Raw genomic sequence first — 16,887 nt, 5'->3', positions numbered from 1 at the left:
AAGCTGGGCATGGTGGTTGGTGCATACCCTGGGGAGGCAGAAGCAAGTGGATTTCTATGAGTTGGAAGCCAACCTGGTCTACATAAGAGAGTTCCAGGCCAACCAAGGCTACAAAGCAACCTTGTCTCACAAAAAGCAAAAAACAACAAAAAAAGCTTATCATAGGCAAAACACAGATTTATGGTGCTTGTCTAGCATGCTTAAGGCCCTAGGTTCAACCTCCAGTACCAACAAACTGTGTGTGCGTGTTTCTTCCCAGTGAAAACCATTGGTCCATACTCAGTGCTCATGCCATGGAAAGCCCATTCAGGAGTTCTCTTGCTCTGTAGGAGGCTTGCAGTGCTCAACACATGTTTAGCCCTCTTCTTAGTTAATATTTTAATTCAGGAGCTCACTGTGTTGCCCAGGCAGGCCTGGAACAGTTCTCTTGCAGTTCTCTTCTGTCTTAGTTGGGGTTTCTATTGCTGTGATAGAACACCATGACCAAAAGCAACTTGGGGAGGAAAGGGTTTCTTTCATCTTAGAACTGTCAGGTCATGCTCTGTCTCTTAAGAGAAGTCAGGGCAGTAATGCAAGGCATGAACCTGAAGGCAGGACAGAAGCAGAAGCCATGGAGGAGTACTGGCTTCTTATGGCTTGTTATTGTGCTTCTTAATGTTCTTTGTGGCTTGCTAAACCTGCTTTCTTAGACACTACAGGACTACCTGTCCAGAATTGGCATCACTCAGCTCTCCCACAACAATCATTAATCGAGAAAATGCTCAAAAGATTTGCCTGTAGGCCACTTTGTCTAGGCATTTTCTCAATTAAGAGTCCCTCTTTCCAAATGACTCTAGCTTGTGTCCAGTTGACATAAAACTGACCATGCATCTTGCTTTAAAGTACTGAAACAGTTTTCTGTTTTCAGCCTAGATTTGTTTTGATAAGATAGTGTATGCATATTTGAGATCCTGGAGAATTTGACTTTTAACTTTAAAAAGGTTCAAAAAATAAAGTTTTGTATACCATCTGAATATTGAGCACTGTGTAAAAGGAAGGCTTGTTACTTGTGTAGTGGTCAAACTGACATCTGTGTTTTGTTTCTAATAGATTGGAGATGGACTCAACGGGAGAGACAGCCTGGCAGCTACTTCAATGTCCTCAATGCTTTCCTCGACAGGAAGGACAGCTACTACTCCATCCACCAGATAGGTGGGGGTTAAGTGTGTCCTAGGCATGGCTCTTTACAGAAGACAGACTCCTTGGGACTCCCTTGGGAGCCTTCCAAATCTTGCAGAGTTGGAGAACGAGGCTCTCGATCACTGTCTAGCCTCTGACCCCTGTGAGCTGCTGTCAACGTTCCAGCACTCACTCAGACCCACGCCTACCCTGCCCCACCCCTGTATAGCCTTCAGTGACTGATTCCAGGCAGTCTCTGGGAGTTAGGATCCTCCTGAAGGTTGCTTTCCTTAGGAGAGTGGATGTCCTGTCTAGACCTTTCTATGAAGTCATTCATTGATGTACCTAAAGTGAGGCCTGGTGTGTGTGTGTGGTGTATGTAGACCTTTCTATGAAGCGTTTACTGATGTACCAAAAGTAAGGTGTTCTAGAACGGATGTGTTTGCTAACATGGGTCTGTTTCCTGCAGCGCAAATGGGAGTTGGCGAAGGCAAGTCTATAGGCCAGTGGTACGGGCCGAACACTGTTGCCCAGGTCCTCAAGTACGTAATGAGCCCAGCCCTTCTGCTTCTTGGGGTCAGCATGAGTTCTCCTTGGCATTTACCCACTCCTTGAGTACTTATTGCCACAGGAAATAAGGTATTCTGATTCTTTGCTTATAGACCCAGGGGAGTCCTCTGGGTGACTGTGCCTATTGTTCTGTGAATGGGATTCATGTTTAGGTCAGAGCCCTAGCATGGCCCTGTCCTCTGTCTTGGTGTACAGATCCATCTGGAACCATGGCAGTTCTGGTACTCTATCTGCAGGTGCTGTAGCCCTCTACCTCTGTGGATTTGTCAGAGATAAGCCTCTACATGTTGTTCCGAATCTGTTGGAGTTTGTTTCTCATAACTCCCTGCCTGTTCTTTCCTTCCCTCTCTGTGGCCCCAGAGTCTGGAGCTCATCAGCCTTACTTGTTTTGAGGGGCATTTGCTCCAAAATTTCCACTGAAATGGGTCTTTCTGCTGTTTTCAGGGATGTGCCACATGTCAGTGTATGACCCCTCGGTGGTTTTGTTTTGGAGATTATTTTTGTATGTATGGGTATTTTGCCTGTGTGTATGTCTGTGCACATCATACATGCAAGGCTAGTAGGGGGCTAGAAGAGGTTGCTAGACCCCTGGAACTGGAGTTACAGATGGTTGTTAGATGCTGTGTGGGTGCTGGGAACTGAACACTGGATCCTCTGCAAGATCCACTGAGCCATCTCTGTGTTGCCCACACTCCCTCCCTGCCCTGTTTTTTGGCCTGATTCACTTTCCCTGTGGCTTACTATTCCAGTGCCTCTGGGAGGCTCTGGACCAGTGTCCAGGACTCACTCGTGTAGGGCCCTTTTGCTGTTGGGCTGAAAGCCAGTATCTCTCAACTCTTTCTCTAGCTATAGTTTCTCCTGGCTGTTCCCTTGACACCCTGTCCAGTGTCTGCAATGGCCATCTCCTACATGCTGCACCTGGACACTTCTTTTTTTCCTGTATCCGATGCCCAGCCATCCCAGGCTGTGGCTGGCTGTGGCTGGCTGTGACTCCTTGACTTGGCTTCTTTGTGGCCTGCACACCCACTCCATCCCCTTTAGTGTCCTTTTCTAAGTCTTGCCTTGCCTTAATGATTTTCTATTGCCAAGACAGAACACCATAACCAAGGCAACTTATAAAAAATAAAACAACAACAACAAACCGTTTAATTTTGGGGGCTCACAGTTCCACAAGGCTAGAGTCCATGGCCATCATGGCAAGGAGCATGGCAACAGGCAGGCAGGCAGGCATGGCACTGGGCAGTAGCCAAGTGCTTACATCTGATGCACCAGCACGAGACAGAGCAAGAGCTAATTGGGAATGACACCAGCTTTTGACTTCTCAAAGCCTATCCCAGTGACACACCTCCAACAAGGCCAGCCCTCCTAAACCTTCCCAAACAGTTCCACCAACTGGGGACTAAGCATTTGAATATATGAGGGGAGTGAGGGAGACAGTCCTAATTCCAATTACCACACACCTCTTTGGCTTGGGATGTAATTTACAGGGCCACCATATTACTGCTCCCTTTCACTGCAGCTCTAACTAGCCTGAGCAGTTCACCGTCAGTGCTTTGGTTATATCTGTTGCCTCACTTTTTCTCTATCTTCACTGTCAAAAAACAGCCCCTTAGTGTTGCTATGTACATCTTTCTGGAATGTATGGCAAGTCAGGCTGCTTATCTCTGCTTACTATTTCTGTCCCTGGCCTCCTCTGCTTTTGTTGCTTGATGGCTTGTCCTCACCTGTGGCTACCTCTCTGTCCTACACACTGGGATAGGGTTACATCCTTGAACACTGTTGCGTTTCTACCTGGAGGCTCATGAGGAATCTTAACTTCCAAAGTTAGAGCACTCGGCCAGCACTTGGCTGCATCAACCTCCCTTTCCCACAGGAGACTCTAGTAGGGTTTCCTCAACTGCCTAGGCCAAAATATGGACTGATGCTAGACTTCTCTGGCTCTTAGTTGAGCATGCTAACCTATAGTAAGTGCTCATCCTTCCCTTTCCTACCCTGGTCCACATCTTGTCTCATGCTTCATTGTTAATCCTCTTTCTCTCATCCTAGACTTTTTCAAATAATAACCAAAGTCATTTCCATAAAATGCAACAGCCCTCTCTGAGGCTCTAGCTGTCCTCGAGTCTTAGCTGCTTGCCACATTATGACCCACCCTATCCCCCTGAGCTTGCTCTGCCCTGACACACCCTTGGATGGCACATCTGTTACTCATATACTCCTACTTTAGGACCTTTGTGTAACTTATGGCCCCAGCCTTGTAGCCCCTCCCTCCCAGAGACCTCCCTAGCCTGCTTCCATACCTCTGCTGACCACGGTCTACACAGTTTGCTCCTGCCCTAGCAACCTCTTCACAGTCCCTGCTTTTGGGTTCTCTGTAGCATACACTGCCTGCCCTGCTTGCTTGCTTGCCTGGCCTCCCTTTACAGACATGTCAGCACAGTGGAGTGCTGCTTTGACTCTCCTGGGTCTGTATCCTTACTGCTGTGGCAGGGCCTGATGAGCAGTGAGGAAGTACTGGCTCTACTGAGCCCCTTCCAAGTTTCCAGTTCAAGGGGGGGGCTATGTGTGGTTTCTCTAGTGCACTGGTTCACAACCTGGGTGTCACAACCTCTTTGGGGTCAAATGATCCTTTCATAGGGTTATCATATCAGATATCCTGCATTTCAGATATTTACATTATGATTCATAACAGAAGCAAAATTACAGTTATGAAGTAGCAATGAAAATAATTTTATGGTTGGGGTCATATAACACGAGAAACTATATTAAAGGGTCACAGCTTTAGGAAGGTTGAGAACCACTGCCCTAGTTAGTGCCTTCCAGGCATTGGCCTCTCATTGTGTTCCTAGACAAGGACCTTGCATCTCAGGTCCTTGGTAACTGTCCCCATGGATAAAACATCCCTTCTTGCTTTCTGTTTCTCACTGATTGATGGGCCTTCTGTCTCATCCCCATTGCACCCAATTTACATCCTGTTTCTGCAAAGTATGGTTGCAGTCTGCTCTTCTTTCAGAGCCATAAATCTGCAGCCATGCTTCTTCCCACTGGTGGTCACAGTGGTGCTGCTCATTAGATTTCCGGGGCTGTCAGTTCAGAGTGTGAGGTGCTGGAAGAGAATCTGCTCAACAGTGAGCTGGCCCTGCCTCCACGCAGGGGATCCCTGAGCTGCTGTGCCATGTAGGGCTCCTGTCCATACTGACTTCTGGCAAAGGGCGGCTGGCATTTCCCAGTGAGCACCACTCGGCTTTCTTCCTGTTTGAGTTATTGGACGAATCCTTGACTTCATCTTTGAAACCGCCTCATGGTTGTCACTGCGGTGTCCAGTGCTCGTGCTGTAGAAGGCTCATGGGAGAACTCTCTTGCTTTCTGTAGGAAGCTTGCTGTATTCGACACGTGGAGTTCCCTGGCTGTTCACATAGCAATGGACAACACTGTGGTGATGGAGGAAATCAGTAAGTGGCTCAGGGTTTGGGTCCCCCAGAGGGAGCCTCAACTAGAGAGTTGGAGTCTCAGCAGCACTGGCACTTCCCAACAGGTGGAAGCCTAGGGGAACGTCTGTCCACCCCATTCTCTTACTGTGGTGTCTACTAGGCTAAGGGAGAGAAAGGCATTCTCTTCAGCATCAGGTTAGTTATTTGTGTGTGTGCTACAGATAACATGTTAAAGCTGAGTATAATGGTACAGGATACATACAGATGGTTCCAGTGCAAGAGAATCATTTCAGTTCATGAATTAAAGGCCAGGACAGCCTTGACATAAAGAAAAAACAGCCGGGCGGTGGTGGCGCACGCCTTTAATCCCAGCACTCGGGAGGCAGAGCCAGGCGGATCTCTGTGAGTTCGAGGCCAGCCTGGGCTACCAAGTGAGTTCCAGGAAAAAGGCGCAAAGCTACACAGAGAAACCCTGTCTCGAAAAACCAAAAAAAAAAAAAAAAATAAAGAAAAAACAATCTGTTAATGTATGCTTTTCACTGAATCAATGCACCACAGTGAAGAGCTTTTCAGCTACCCCATCTCCAGCAAAGGACCCTGAGAAGGAGGTGCATGGTTCTGGAACGAAGGCCTGCCAGCAGCCTGAGGGAAACCAGACACCCAAACTGATTTCTAAGGGGAAAGTGGTACATGTCTGTAATCCTAGTGCTTGGAAGATGGAGGTAGGAAGATCAGGAGTTCAAGGCCAGCCTGGGCTACATAAGACCCTAAATCAAAAACAAAAGTAGCTGGGTGTGGTAGAGTATACCTTTAATCCTAGTACTTTGGAGGTAGAGGTAGGTGGGTCACCATGAATTCAAGGCCAACCTGATCTACATAGTTCCAAGCTAGCCTAGGCTACTTAATCACTATCTCAAAAAACAACCAAGCAAAGGGCCTATGGCTGTAACTCAGTGGTAGATTCCCTAGGCTCCGTTCCTAGTATTGCTACACATTCATAGAACAGAAAAACAACCAAGCAAAGGGCCTATGGCTGTAACTCAGTGGTAGATTTCCTAGGCTCCATTCCTAGTATTGCTACACATTCATAGGACAGAAAACCACCAAAACCTTACGTAATGTCAAAACATTTTCCCCTGGTGTTGGAAACATCTGTTTCCAACCTGGTGGTGGTGGTGCGCCTGGGAGGCTGAGACAGGTGGATCTCTGAGTTCAAGGCTAGGATGATACACAGAGCCAGTTCCAGGACAGCCAGCACCACACAGAGAAACCCTGTCTTGAAAAACCAAAACAAAAAAAAAGGGAAAGAAAGAAAAATGAAACAAAATAATAGTAGTAATGATAATAATAAATAGAAAAAGGAAAGAAAACATAATAGCTCTAAAAAATGTTTTTTGTTTTTTTTTTTAAGGGGCTGGAGAGGTGACTCAGCAGTTAAGAGCACTGGTTGCCCTTCCAGAGGAATAGGGTTCAATTCCCAGCACCTACATGGCAGCTCACAACTGACAGTAACTCCAGTTACAGGGTATTCGATAAAATAAAATAAGTTATTTAAAAAAAAATAAAAATTTATTCATTAAAGACTTGATACTGTAGAAATCTATGGAACTGTTCTTAAAGATTTTTGTATGTTCACGCATGCGCAGAAATTTTTGGAGGCCCAAAAAGGTCACTGGATCTGTAGATGGAGTTACAGTGGTTGTGAACAGTTGGATGTGGGTGCTAGGGAATGACCTCAGATCAGCGAGTGCTCTTCTTAACAACTGAACCATGTCTGCAGCCCCCATAGTAACTTTTAAATAAAAAAAGTTTGTGTGTGTATGTGTGCCCGTGTGCAGATGCATGTATGTTATAGTGTGCATTTGCCATGTGAAGGTCAGAGGACAGTTTTTGGACGTTGGTTCTCTCCTTCGCCTGTGGCCCCTGGGGCTCTGGTCCTTGGGTTGCATGGCAAGTATTTTTTACCTGTTGCGCCATCCTTCCTCCCCCCACCCCCCCAAACTGGTACCTATGGCCCTGTGGGAGCCGTGCTGAGGCCTTGTCCTGAGGATGTGGATCAGAGCTGGAGAGGAGCCCGAGTCTGCATCTCTTCGAGCTCCTGGTGGGTGCTGAGGCTGCTTGCCTGTGACCAGGATCTGGTCAGAAGGGATGTGCTCATCACATGACAAAACATCTGACTCTGGATTTAGGAAAAGCTGCATCAGGATACGGTGAAAGAAGGCCAGAGCTCGGGTAGAGGCTGGAGCCCCTGAGCATGGTGTAGTGTGGTAGGGTAGATAAGACAGTTCTCAGTTGCTTTGGGCTTTTGAGGGCATCAGTGAAGACAGGAAGCATGAGATGGCACTTCACCAAATCTGATGACCTGAGTTTCATTCCTATGACTCAGCATGGTGGAAAGCAAACCAGCTCTTCAATTTGGCCTCTGATCTTTACACATGTGCTGTTGCACACATGTTCACATGCAGACAGATAAATATAAATGTGGTTAAAACTTTTTAAAAGAAGCAAGCTGCCTTTTTATCCTACTACTGAAGGTTGTCCATCGTGGCCCAGTTCCTAGAAATGGCAGCAGAGCAAAGGTAAGGGCACAGTGTAGTAGCAGCAGGTTCTTCTTCTGACTTCTTGAACTGCTTGTGAATGGAACAGTTAGGGAAGAAGTGACGTCATTCACAAAGACTGCCAAAGCCTCCTTCATCCTGAGAGCTGGCCTATAGCAATCCCCCCCCCACACACCCAGTCCTTCCATCTACTCTGCCAGCCTTTAGTGTTGATGGATTTATTTGGTTGTGGTGAGGTTTTTTGAGATGGCCTTACTCTATAGCTCAGATTGTTCTTGAACTTGGAGCAATCCCTCTGCATCAGTCCACCTAGTGCTGGAATTACAGCTGTGAGACACGATACCAGCAATGTTGATGGGTTTGGACTAGGCCTTCATAATTGTACCAGGAAGTAACAAGTCCCCAGATACAAGGAGAAAGTGTAGATTAGAAAAGATGTGTCAGCATTGAGGAAAGAAACTTAAACACTACTGCAAGAGCAGCTGATGGAGGAGGGGAGGGGAGGGGAGGGGAGGGGAGGACCAAGACAGGTGAACTAAAGCTGCCAGGTGGCAGTTAGCTGAACAGAAGTGGCTTCAAGTCGGATGTTTGCAGTGAGAAGTTCCAAAGGAGTGAGAGAAAGAGCCTCTCACTTAGTCAGAGTTGCCTTTTTGTTCTTGTTTTTGTTTTTTATGATTTGTTATTTTTCTCACTCTCTTTGTGGGGGTGGGGTGCCCACAGAGAGCCAGGAAAAGGAGTTGTGGGCCACCCAATGTGGGTGCTGGTAACCGAACTTCAGTCTTTGAAAGAGCTCCAAACACTCCTAAGAGCTGAACCATTTCTTCAGCTCTTAGAGTTGAGTTCTTAGAGAGTTGTTTATTTTGTTTTTGTTGTTTTAAAGATTTGTTTGGCCGGGCGGTGGTGGCACATGCCTTTAATCTCAGCACTAGAGGCAGAGATAGGTGCATCTCTGAGGCCAACCTGGTCTACAGAGCTAGTTCCAGGACAGCCTAGTCTACGCAGAGAAACCCTGTTTTGAAAAACATAATTAATGGGTAAATAAATTCTACAAGTGGCTCTGGTGAACAGTAATGTGCTTAGAACTTAGAAAAGTTAAATAGTGGTCTGGGGGGGGGGTCTGCTGCCAAGGCTGACAACCTGAGTGTAGTCCCCGGAACCTGACTCCTGCCCTTGTCTGCTGACCCCACACATGAGCTTTGGCATGTGTGTGAGCACACATATTTACATGTACACACATCATCAGAAGTAATAATTTAAAAGCTGGCTGTGATGGCTCATGCATTTAATCCCAGCACTTCAGCTGTGGGGCAGGCAGTTCCCTGTGAATTCAAGGCCAGTCTAGAGTTCCAAGCCAGCCAGGGCTACATAGTGAGACCTTGTATTAAAAAATATTAATAGCTGGGCGGTGGTGGTGCACACCTTTAATCCCAGCACTCAGGAAGTAGAGGCAGGCAGGTCTCTCAGAGTTCGAGAACAGCCTGGTCTGCAGAGCTAGTTCCAGGACAGGCTCCAAAAGTACACAGAGAAACCCTGTCTCAAAAAAAAAAAAAAAAAAAAAAAAAAAAAAAAAATTAGTAATAATGATGATGATGATGATGATGATGATGATGATGATGATGAGGGGTTCTGAGATGGCTTGGTGGTAAAGAGCACTTGTTACTCTTGAGGAAGACCCAGGTTCATTTCCCGGCACCTTTCGTGGTTCAAAACAATCTGTAACTCCATCTCCTCCAACACTCTTTTCTGATCTCCACGGGCATCAAACACGAATGTGGCGCACGTATACATAGACAAAGAAGACATAAAGTAAACTGAATAAAAATTGTAAAAAAGAAGACATCTTAAACAAGTCAAATAGCTAAAAACGCAACTCTAAATCTTCTCTACCCTGGCCGCTTCCTAGGAAGTTCAATCTTGAAGAACAGTGAATCACTGCCACTTTTAGTCTCTTTAAAGTTTATGTGCATTTGTGTGTGTGTGTGTGTGTGTGTGTGTGTGTGTGTGTGTGTGTGTGTGTGTGTGTGTGTATGTGTGTGTATGTGTGAATTTATGATACCACGTGTGGGCAGGGAATCTCTTGGAACTGGTGTTTTTGTGAACCTCCTTATGGATGCTGGAAATCAACCCTGGGTCCTCTGCAGAAGCAGTAAATGCCCTTAACCACCCATCACATCATCTCTCAGACACCCTCTGTGTTTTGATCTCTGATAGCATTAAAATTTTAAAGAATTTTGTTCAGCTAGTGGCCCACAAATGGGATTTGTCTGTTTCCTCAGGGTTGTGGTTGAGTTAAATATTTTAACAAAGGCAAGCATTTGGACAACCACCACCCCCAGGTAGCACTCAATGACCTCTCAGACCCATAGTGTCGGTGTGTTGTGATGCCACACACACCTGGAGAGGGTGATGTGTTTGTCTTAATGATGCCATTCCTTGAAATTAATGAAGATGATTCTTTTTTTTTTTTTAGAACTACTTTTTTAACATAAAAACAGGTTATAATTCAAAAGTCCAGAGTTATTTGAAACTGGAAAATATTTTCTCTGTAGAAAATAGCAAAAATGATAACGTTTCCCAACAAGCCCTTTTAAGCCAAATAATAGCTGAATTATACATATAAATATTCATTAGATTCTCGAATACAGAAGAAACCTATCTTTATCTGTTCAGAGAGCTATGTTTTACTTAAGTTGTGTAAGTGAGATTCTTATTCAGAAGATTCTTAATATATGTTGATATTCTTTGAGGCATTTTTTTGAATATGTGACTGAGCATAGTGATTTTCCTAAATTGTCCCTCTTTACATATTTATTGGCAGGCATTCTTGATAAGTATTTAATTCTCTTTTCCATTTTTAAATTTGAAAGACTCTGTCAATGTCTGGGGGTTCATGGATTCTTTTTACCTAGTGTGCTGCCTTTTTGATCCCATATTTCCTTACATCTGGCCTGTAGCACCTCTTCAGGCTGGCTGTGTCTTGACTGGGCAGAAGCCCAACATGTTTTGTTACTGGGCATACCTTTTTTTTTTTCTGGCTTTAGGGAAGTGCTCTCAGCTCCTCCTGTGGGGTTATTCCCACAATGGGACTGCAGAATGTTGTGGGGTGTGTTCCACAATACTGGAGTTGTCTGACCACCAGACCCTAATTAATAATTTATTGGAGGCTAGTCCAGTGTGTTTAGACAGGAGACATAGTAAAGGATGGAGAAGAGCTGTTTGTGGATGCTCTTCTTGCTGAGGAGGAGTCTGAGAGGGCTGGGTCTGCCCAGGCTGGAGAGACTACATGGCTGCTGCTGCTTTAATTGTTTTTAAGGTGCATGTGGGACCAGTGAGGTGGCTCAGTGGGTAAAGGTAAAGGCACTTGCCACACCAGCCTGGCAAACTGAGCCTGATCCCTTGAGACCATGTAAAGATGGAAGGGGGAACCAGCTCCACAGTGTGGTCCCCTGACCTCCACATGCACTGTGGGGCATATTTCTCTCCCACATTGTACGTACTTTGTTTGTTTGTTTGTTTGAGATATACAACAGGCTGGTCTTGAACTCACAGAGATCCCTCTGCCTCTGCCAAGTGCTAGGATTAAAACTATGCACCACTATGTTTGGTTTAATAATAATTAGAAATTTAAAAAAAATCAAGTGCAGGCTGAGGAGATGGTTCAACAGTTAAGAGCACTAGGCTACTCTCAGGACCCAGGTTCAGTTCCCAGCCCCCTCACAACCATCTCTAACTCCAGTACTGGGAGATCCAACACCCTCTTCTGTCCTTGAGGGCACTGCTTGCACATCATGCACGGACATACATACATACAAAACAACCATTTACATATTTTAAAAAATGTTTGTATGTAGAAAATGTTTCCTTTTTTCTTTTCTTTTTCTTTTTTTTTTTAATGTGAATATTTTGCCTGTATGTGTGTATACTACATGCATTTCTAGTACGAGGGTAGGTCAGAAGAAGGCATTAGAACCCCTATAACTGGAATTAGGAGTGGTAGAAAATGTTTCTTTGGGAACATTTGTTCTCCAAGTTATTTATATTTAAGTCACTTGGGATTTTTGTTTTGTTGTGTTTGTTTTAAATTATTGTGTGTATTATGAGTATCTTGCTTTCATGTATGTCTGTGCACTACTTGGGTGCCTTGTGCCTGTAGAGATCATAAAGAGGGTGTCGCATCGCTAGAACTAGGGTTACAGACATTTGGGAGTTGCCATGTGCATGCTGGGAATCAAACTTGTGTCCTCTGAAAGCATACCCATGTACTCTTAACCACTGAGCTATCTCTCCAGCCCCTAACTAAGTACTTGGCTTTCAAAACACTCTTTCTCCTTGAGAAGAACTTCTGTCTACCTCTGCTTGGCTCATGAAAAATATATCTTCCCTTCCAGGAAGGTTGTGCAGGGCCAGCCTTCCCTGTGCAGGGGCTGCTGCACTTCCTACAGATTCAGAGCGGCACTGTAATGGGTTCCCTGCTGGAGCTGAAGTCACCAACAGGCCATCGGCCTGGAGACCCCTAGTGCTTCTCATCCCTCTCCGCCTGGGACTTACAGACATCAATGAGGCCTATGTGGAGACGCTGAAGGTGAGTCTTCAGAGCAGCTCTTAATCTGGGCCCCGTGCTCCCAATTTTTCATCTATTTCACAGTGTGGTCAACTAGCTGTACCTCTAGGAGAGAGGGGGTGAAGACCTTAATCTTGTAAGTGACGGTGAGAAGTGAAATGCCTCGAGGGTGGTTTTGTTTTTTTTTTTTTTTTGAGACAAGGTTTCTCTGTGTAGCTTTTGGAGCCTGTCCTGGAACTCACTTTGTAGACCAGGCTGGCCTAGAATTCAGAGATTCACCTGCCTCTGCCCCCTGAATGCTGGGATTAAAGGCGTGCAGTGTAGAGTTTTATAAAGGATCTTCAAGACCAGTCAGCCTGTTGCTGAGGCTAGCATCAGGGTCTTCTGTCTCTACCAGGTCTCTGCTGTGCCCTTCCTAGGTATCCTTTGAACCTCTACTTCTGACTGGATCAACGGTTCTCAACTCATGGCTCATAACCCCTTTCTGGGGGTTGAACAACCCTTTCTCACAGGGGTCCTATATAAATATCCTGCATATCAGATATTTACATTATGATTTGTAACAGTAAAATTACAGTTATGAAGTAGCAATGAAGTAATTTATGGTTGGGGGTCACAGCATGAGGAACTGTATTAAAGGGTCACAGCATTAGGGAGGTTGAGAACCACTGGTCTGGAGGGTGGGTAGGCCCATGAGGATGGGGACTGCAGACAGATTGATTTACTGAGAACCCATCCACCTACTTCTTTGATTTTCCCCACCCCTGTCAGAAGAACAAGAGGCAAAACCTCTTGAATTAGTTACCTCAGATTTTAAAGGAAGGAGTCACACTTGAGAGCAGGCAATACTTTTTGTTAAAATGTTTCACTTTTAATCACCGCTCAGTGTAAAACCAAGTATAAAATCTCTCCCTTATCTTGCTCTGTCTTGACTTCCTGGCCACTCCCTCTGTCACTTGGGCTTCCCCTCACTGATTTCCCATTTTTCTCTGACCTGCCTCTTGTGGTCATCTCTTGTCCCATTGGGTCTGACTGATGTCTGGCCAGGCTACCTCTCCAGTGTGCTTGCTCACATTTCCCACGGAACACCTGCAGGTTAGTCTACACCATGTTCCCCAATCCCATCACCTATCCAGGGTTTACCCAGGTAGAACTAGGAGCCTGTGGTGTGCTTGTGTACCGCCTGTACCGGAAGCTCTTTGGGTATGTCTTCCTATTGTTCTTGTGTCATTCAGGTGGGCTTCTGGAGGCCATGGCCTACCTGTGGTTATGGACGGTGAAACACATTCTCCTGACTGTGTACTGTGCTAGTGTGTGGGACTGTGTGGGAGCGTGCTCTTGCATGCTGTTGTAAGGCCAGTGTGCTCAGTGGCCTTCCCTCTTCTCTCCTGCAGCACTGTTTCATGATGCCCCAGTCCCTGGGTGTTATCGGAGGGAAGCCCAACAGTGCCCACTACTTTATTGGCTACGTTGGTGAGTGATTTGCATGCTGTGGGTTCATAGGGATGATCTGTCTCCCTGAAGGAGTGGGTTTTTTCTGTGGAGTTGTGTTGTTAATTCACTTGCCTCTCCCTCACTCACTGTGGTGGCATGCACCCCACTCCCCCTGACGTTTTGATTTCTACCTACCTTCTGTCTGCTGGCTCTGATATGGTGGGTCTGGATGTTGCTCTGGCCGGCCCCCTCCCTCTTGCCCAGCTCTAGCCAGCTGCGTCTGACTTCTTCTTCATCTTGCCCAGGTGAGGAGCTCATTTATCTGGACCCCCATACTACACAGCCTGCAGTGGAGCTGACTGACAGCTGCTTTATCCCAGATGAGAGCTTCCACTGCCAACACCCTCCCTGCAGGATGGGCATTGGAGAGCTTGACCCGTCCATTGCCGTGGTATGTTCCAGCCATGCACACTCCTAGGCAGTTGTGGAGACAGTCTGTACCATTCCTGCAGTGGAATATAAAGGAAAATGTCTACATCTTAATAGTTTTTCCAGCATTTTGGAGTGTTAGCGTTATATAATTAAGGATTCTCTTATCCTCCTCAGAGACTGTCTGCCTCCTGAGTGGCATTCACAACCATAATGTGTGTGAGTGTTGCCTGTGATTGAGTGTATGTACCAAGTGTGAGGGTGTGTGTTTTTCCTACTCTATAAAATACAAATGACAGCTTGTTAGAGTCACCTGTCTGTACTTCTTTTCCTCTTAGTTTTTTTTCATCATCAAATTGTTGTTTGTTTATTTAAAGTATCTTGGAGACAATTCCCTTGAACGAGCTTCTCCATCTCCCTTTTTGATGATATAGTAGGGATTTCTGATAATTTATATAAACCTGCCCACTCAAAATGTGATTGGGAGAAAGAGGATGCAAAACCAAAAATGTCAAAACAATGCCATACCCAGGGAAGTCACTGCCTAGTTAGGCTGCACATCATATTTTTTGTTGGCAAAGAGTGTGGCATGTCTAGTACCAAAGTGTAACAGTCACACAGACACAGCACCTAGGATACACTCTGTCATGTGTGCCCCTCCCAAGTTCTGTGGAGAGTAGACTGAAGCCTCCCTGGTAAATTCCTTAGCTAACTTGAGTGTGTGCACATTACAGTGAATGCATCTCAGCAGGACCCTGTGGCTCAGACTTCCCACAGAATCCACTAGTAAATTCCTCAGCTAACTTGAGTGTGTGCACATTACAGTGAATGCATCTCAGCAGGACCCTGTGGCTCAGACTTCCCACAGAATCCACTGGTAAATTCCTCAGCTAACTTGAGTGTGTGCACATACATTACAGTGAATGCATCTCAGCAGCTCAGTGATTGGAAGTTGATGTTCTACCACCACCTAGACAGCCAGCCTTATAGAAGATGCTAGACACATGGGGCTAGCAGTGCAGAGAGCACCAAGGTTGAGCCTCACTCCTAGCTTTTGAGAGCTGAGATCAAAGGGACCACACGGAATTACTCTCCCTTGCCACCATGGGATAGGTCTTCCATCACTGAGCAGACTGTATGTGTGAACCAAAGTGCGTGTGAAGCAGACAGCCTGGCATGTACTGGCAGGTGCATGCCAGGGTCTCTGAAGACTGGAGATCACAGCTTCATGCTCGTAGATGTTGTCACTACTCTCACAATCATTTTCATTTTAGGGATTTTTCTGTAAGACTGAGGAAGACTTTAACGATTGGTGTCAGCAAGTCAAAAAGGTCTGTAGCTGCCCCTCTCCAGAGCCAAGATGAAACTTCTGGGGACCCAGGCAATGAGGTGGCTGGGGTAAAGGGAGCCTCTTTGCATGGCCTAGCTAGGAACCCCGTTTACTGGTTGCATGGGGAGTTTTGTTCCTGCCTCACACATGTGGGCAGACTGAACGGGGCAGGGTGCCTCATACTGCTGTTTCTCTTGGCTATGTCTAGGCCATAATTGGCCGTCTTTTACCTACCTAAGTTCTGCACATTAACTTTATGGTAGGGCTCTGGCCCACTCACCTACTTGCCTCATGTGGTTATGGGATGGCAATAAATTGTGTGTCAAAGGCTGCCCCTGTGCCAGTTGCTTCCTGCTGTCTTCCCTGTGCCTTCTGTGGTCATGGATGCCTGATGGGGTGACAGACCATCCCCAGTGGGCAGGCCTGTGCTGTGCTGACCACTGGTCTGTACTGTAACCTTTAGTATGGATACCGCTTCCATTGTCTTATCTGTGAAATTAGACCTCTGCAGGCTGGAGGCTGTCGTGACTGTCGAGGTGCATCTAACAGCTGTGTCTCACTGACAGCTATCCCTGCTTGGCGGTGCCCTGCCCATGTTTGAACTGGTGGAACAGCAGCCTTCCCATCTGGCCTGCCAGGATGTCCTGAACCTGTCCCTAGGTGAGTGCTGAGACTGTGGGGCCAAGTCTGGGTGGGCTAGTCCCCTGTCCCTACCTCTTATAGTCTGTTCATATAGTCTGTGCCTGCCGCAAGCCCTCAGGTCTTGGTCATTTTCCTTTTAACCATTAATGTTTATATGAGTGCCAGGTGCAAATAGTTGATAGGGCACTGTAGAGCACTCCATGCCTCAAACCCTGAGCTTGGCAGCAGCACAGTATGTCCATGTTCTGCAAGACATGTTCCCACAGGTTCCTTGGGCACTGTAGTGACAGGGCACAACAGGTTTTGCGATGATGAAGTCCAGTCTAACAGCCACTGTGGGTGAACAATCGTGGCTCCTTGACCTATGACTAGTGTGCCTGTGGGGGGCATAGCCCAGGTCCTATGGCTCAGCACAGTAGAGTTCAAGGACTGGTCTTGGGAGACAGTGGATGGAAGCCTGGCCAGACCTGCTCATTCCTCAGCTGGTGCAAGGACTGGGTGCCCTCACCCTCCTGGGCTGCTGCCAGCCCCTATCACTTGTCTGCTGGCAGGAGTCAGATTCTGTTCTCTTCTCTTTGGTGGAGTTCCCATCCCTCTTTAGGGCCTTGTCACTTGCTCATGGGTCTGGACCCCTTTATACCTGTTAAGACTCTCCAGTCAGGAAGGGGCTTTCAGGGCCCAGCAGGCCTCTTCTAGTCTGTCCCCCTCTCCTAACATCTTCCCAACCAACCCACACCCATACCAGCTCCTGAGAGATGCCTAATGTTTTTCTTGTTC

At 46.5% G+C, this 16,887-nt stretch overlaps 1 protein-coding gene across 1 annotated transcript in view; it reads left to right on the top strand.

Moving 5' to 3' along the window:
* Atg4b (autophagy related 4B cysteine peptidase) overlaps positions 1-16,887 on the top strand; it is a 37,865-nt gene that overhangs the window by 19,252 nt on the left and 1,726 nt on the right. Inside the window, exons 5-12 of the mRNA XM_052750323.1 lie at positions 1,090-1,191; positions 1,628-1,700; positions 5,098-5,177; positions 12,103-12,296; positions 13,670-13,748; positions 14,015-14,160; positions 15,413-15,469; positions 16,035-16,128. Of these exons, the coding sequence (XP_052606283.1) occupies positions 1,090-1,191; positions 1,628-1,700; positions 5,098-5,177; positions 12,103-12,296; positions 13,670-13,748; positions 14,015-14,160; positions 15,413-15,469; positions 16,035-16,128 (825 nt within the window). The remainder of the gene's footprint in view (positions 1-1,089; positions 1,192-1,627; positions 1,701-5,097; positions 5,178-12,102; positions 12,297-13,669; positions 13,749-14,014; positions 14,161-15,412; positions 15,470-16,034; positions 16,129-16,887) is intronic.

This window comes from Peromyscus californicus, unplaced genomic scaffold (assembly GCF_007827085.1).
Source record: "Peromyscus californicus insignis strain IS unplaced genomic scaffold, ASM782708v3 Scaffold_21__1_contigs__length_65335640, whole genome shotgun sequence".
Taxonomy (NCBI): Eukaryota; Metazoa; Chordata; class Mammalia; order Rodentia; family Cricetidae; genus Peromyscus; species Peromyscus californicus.
Note: the sequence above shows the minus strand (reverse complement) of the source record. Positions and strands in the feature narration are given on the sequence as shown.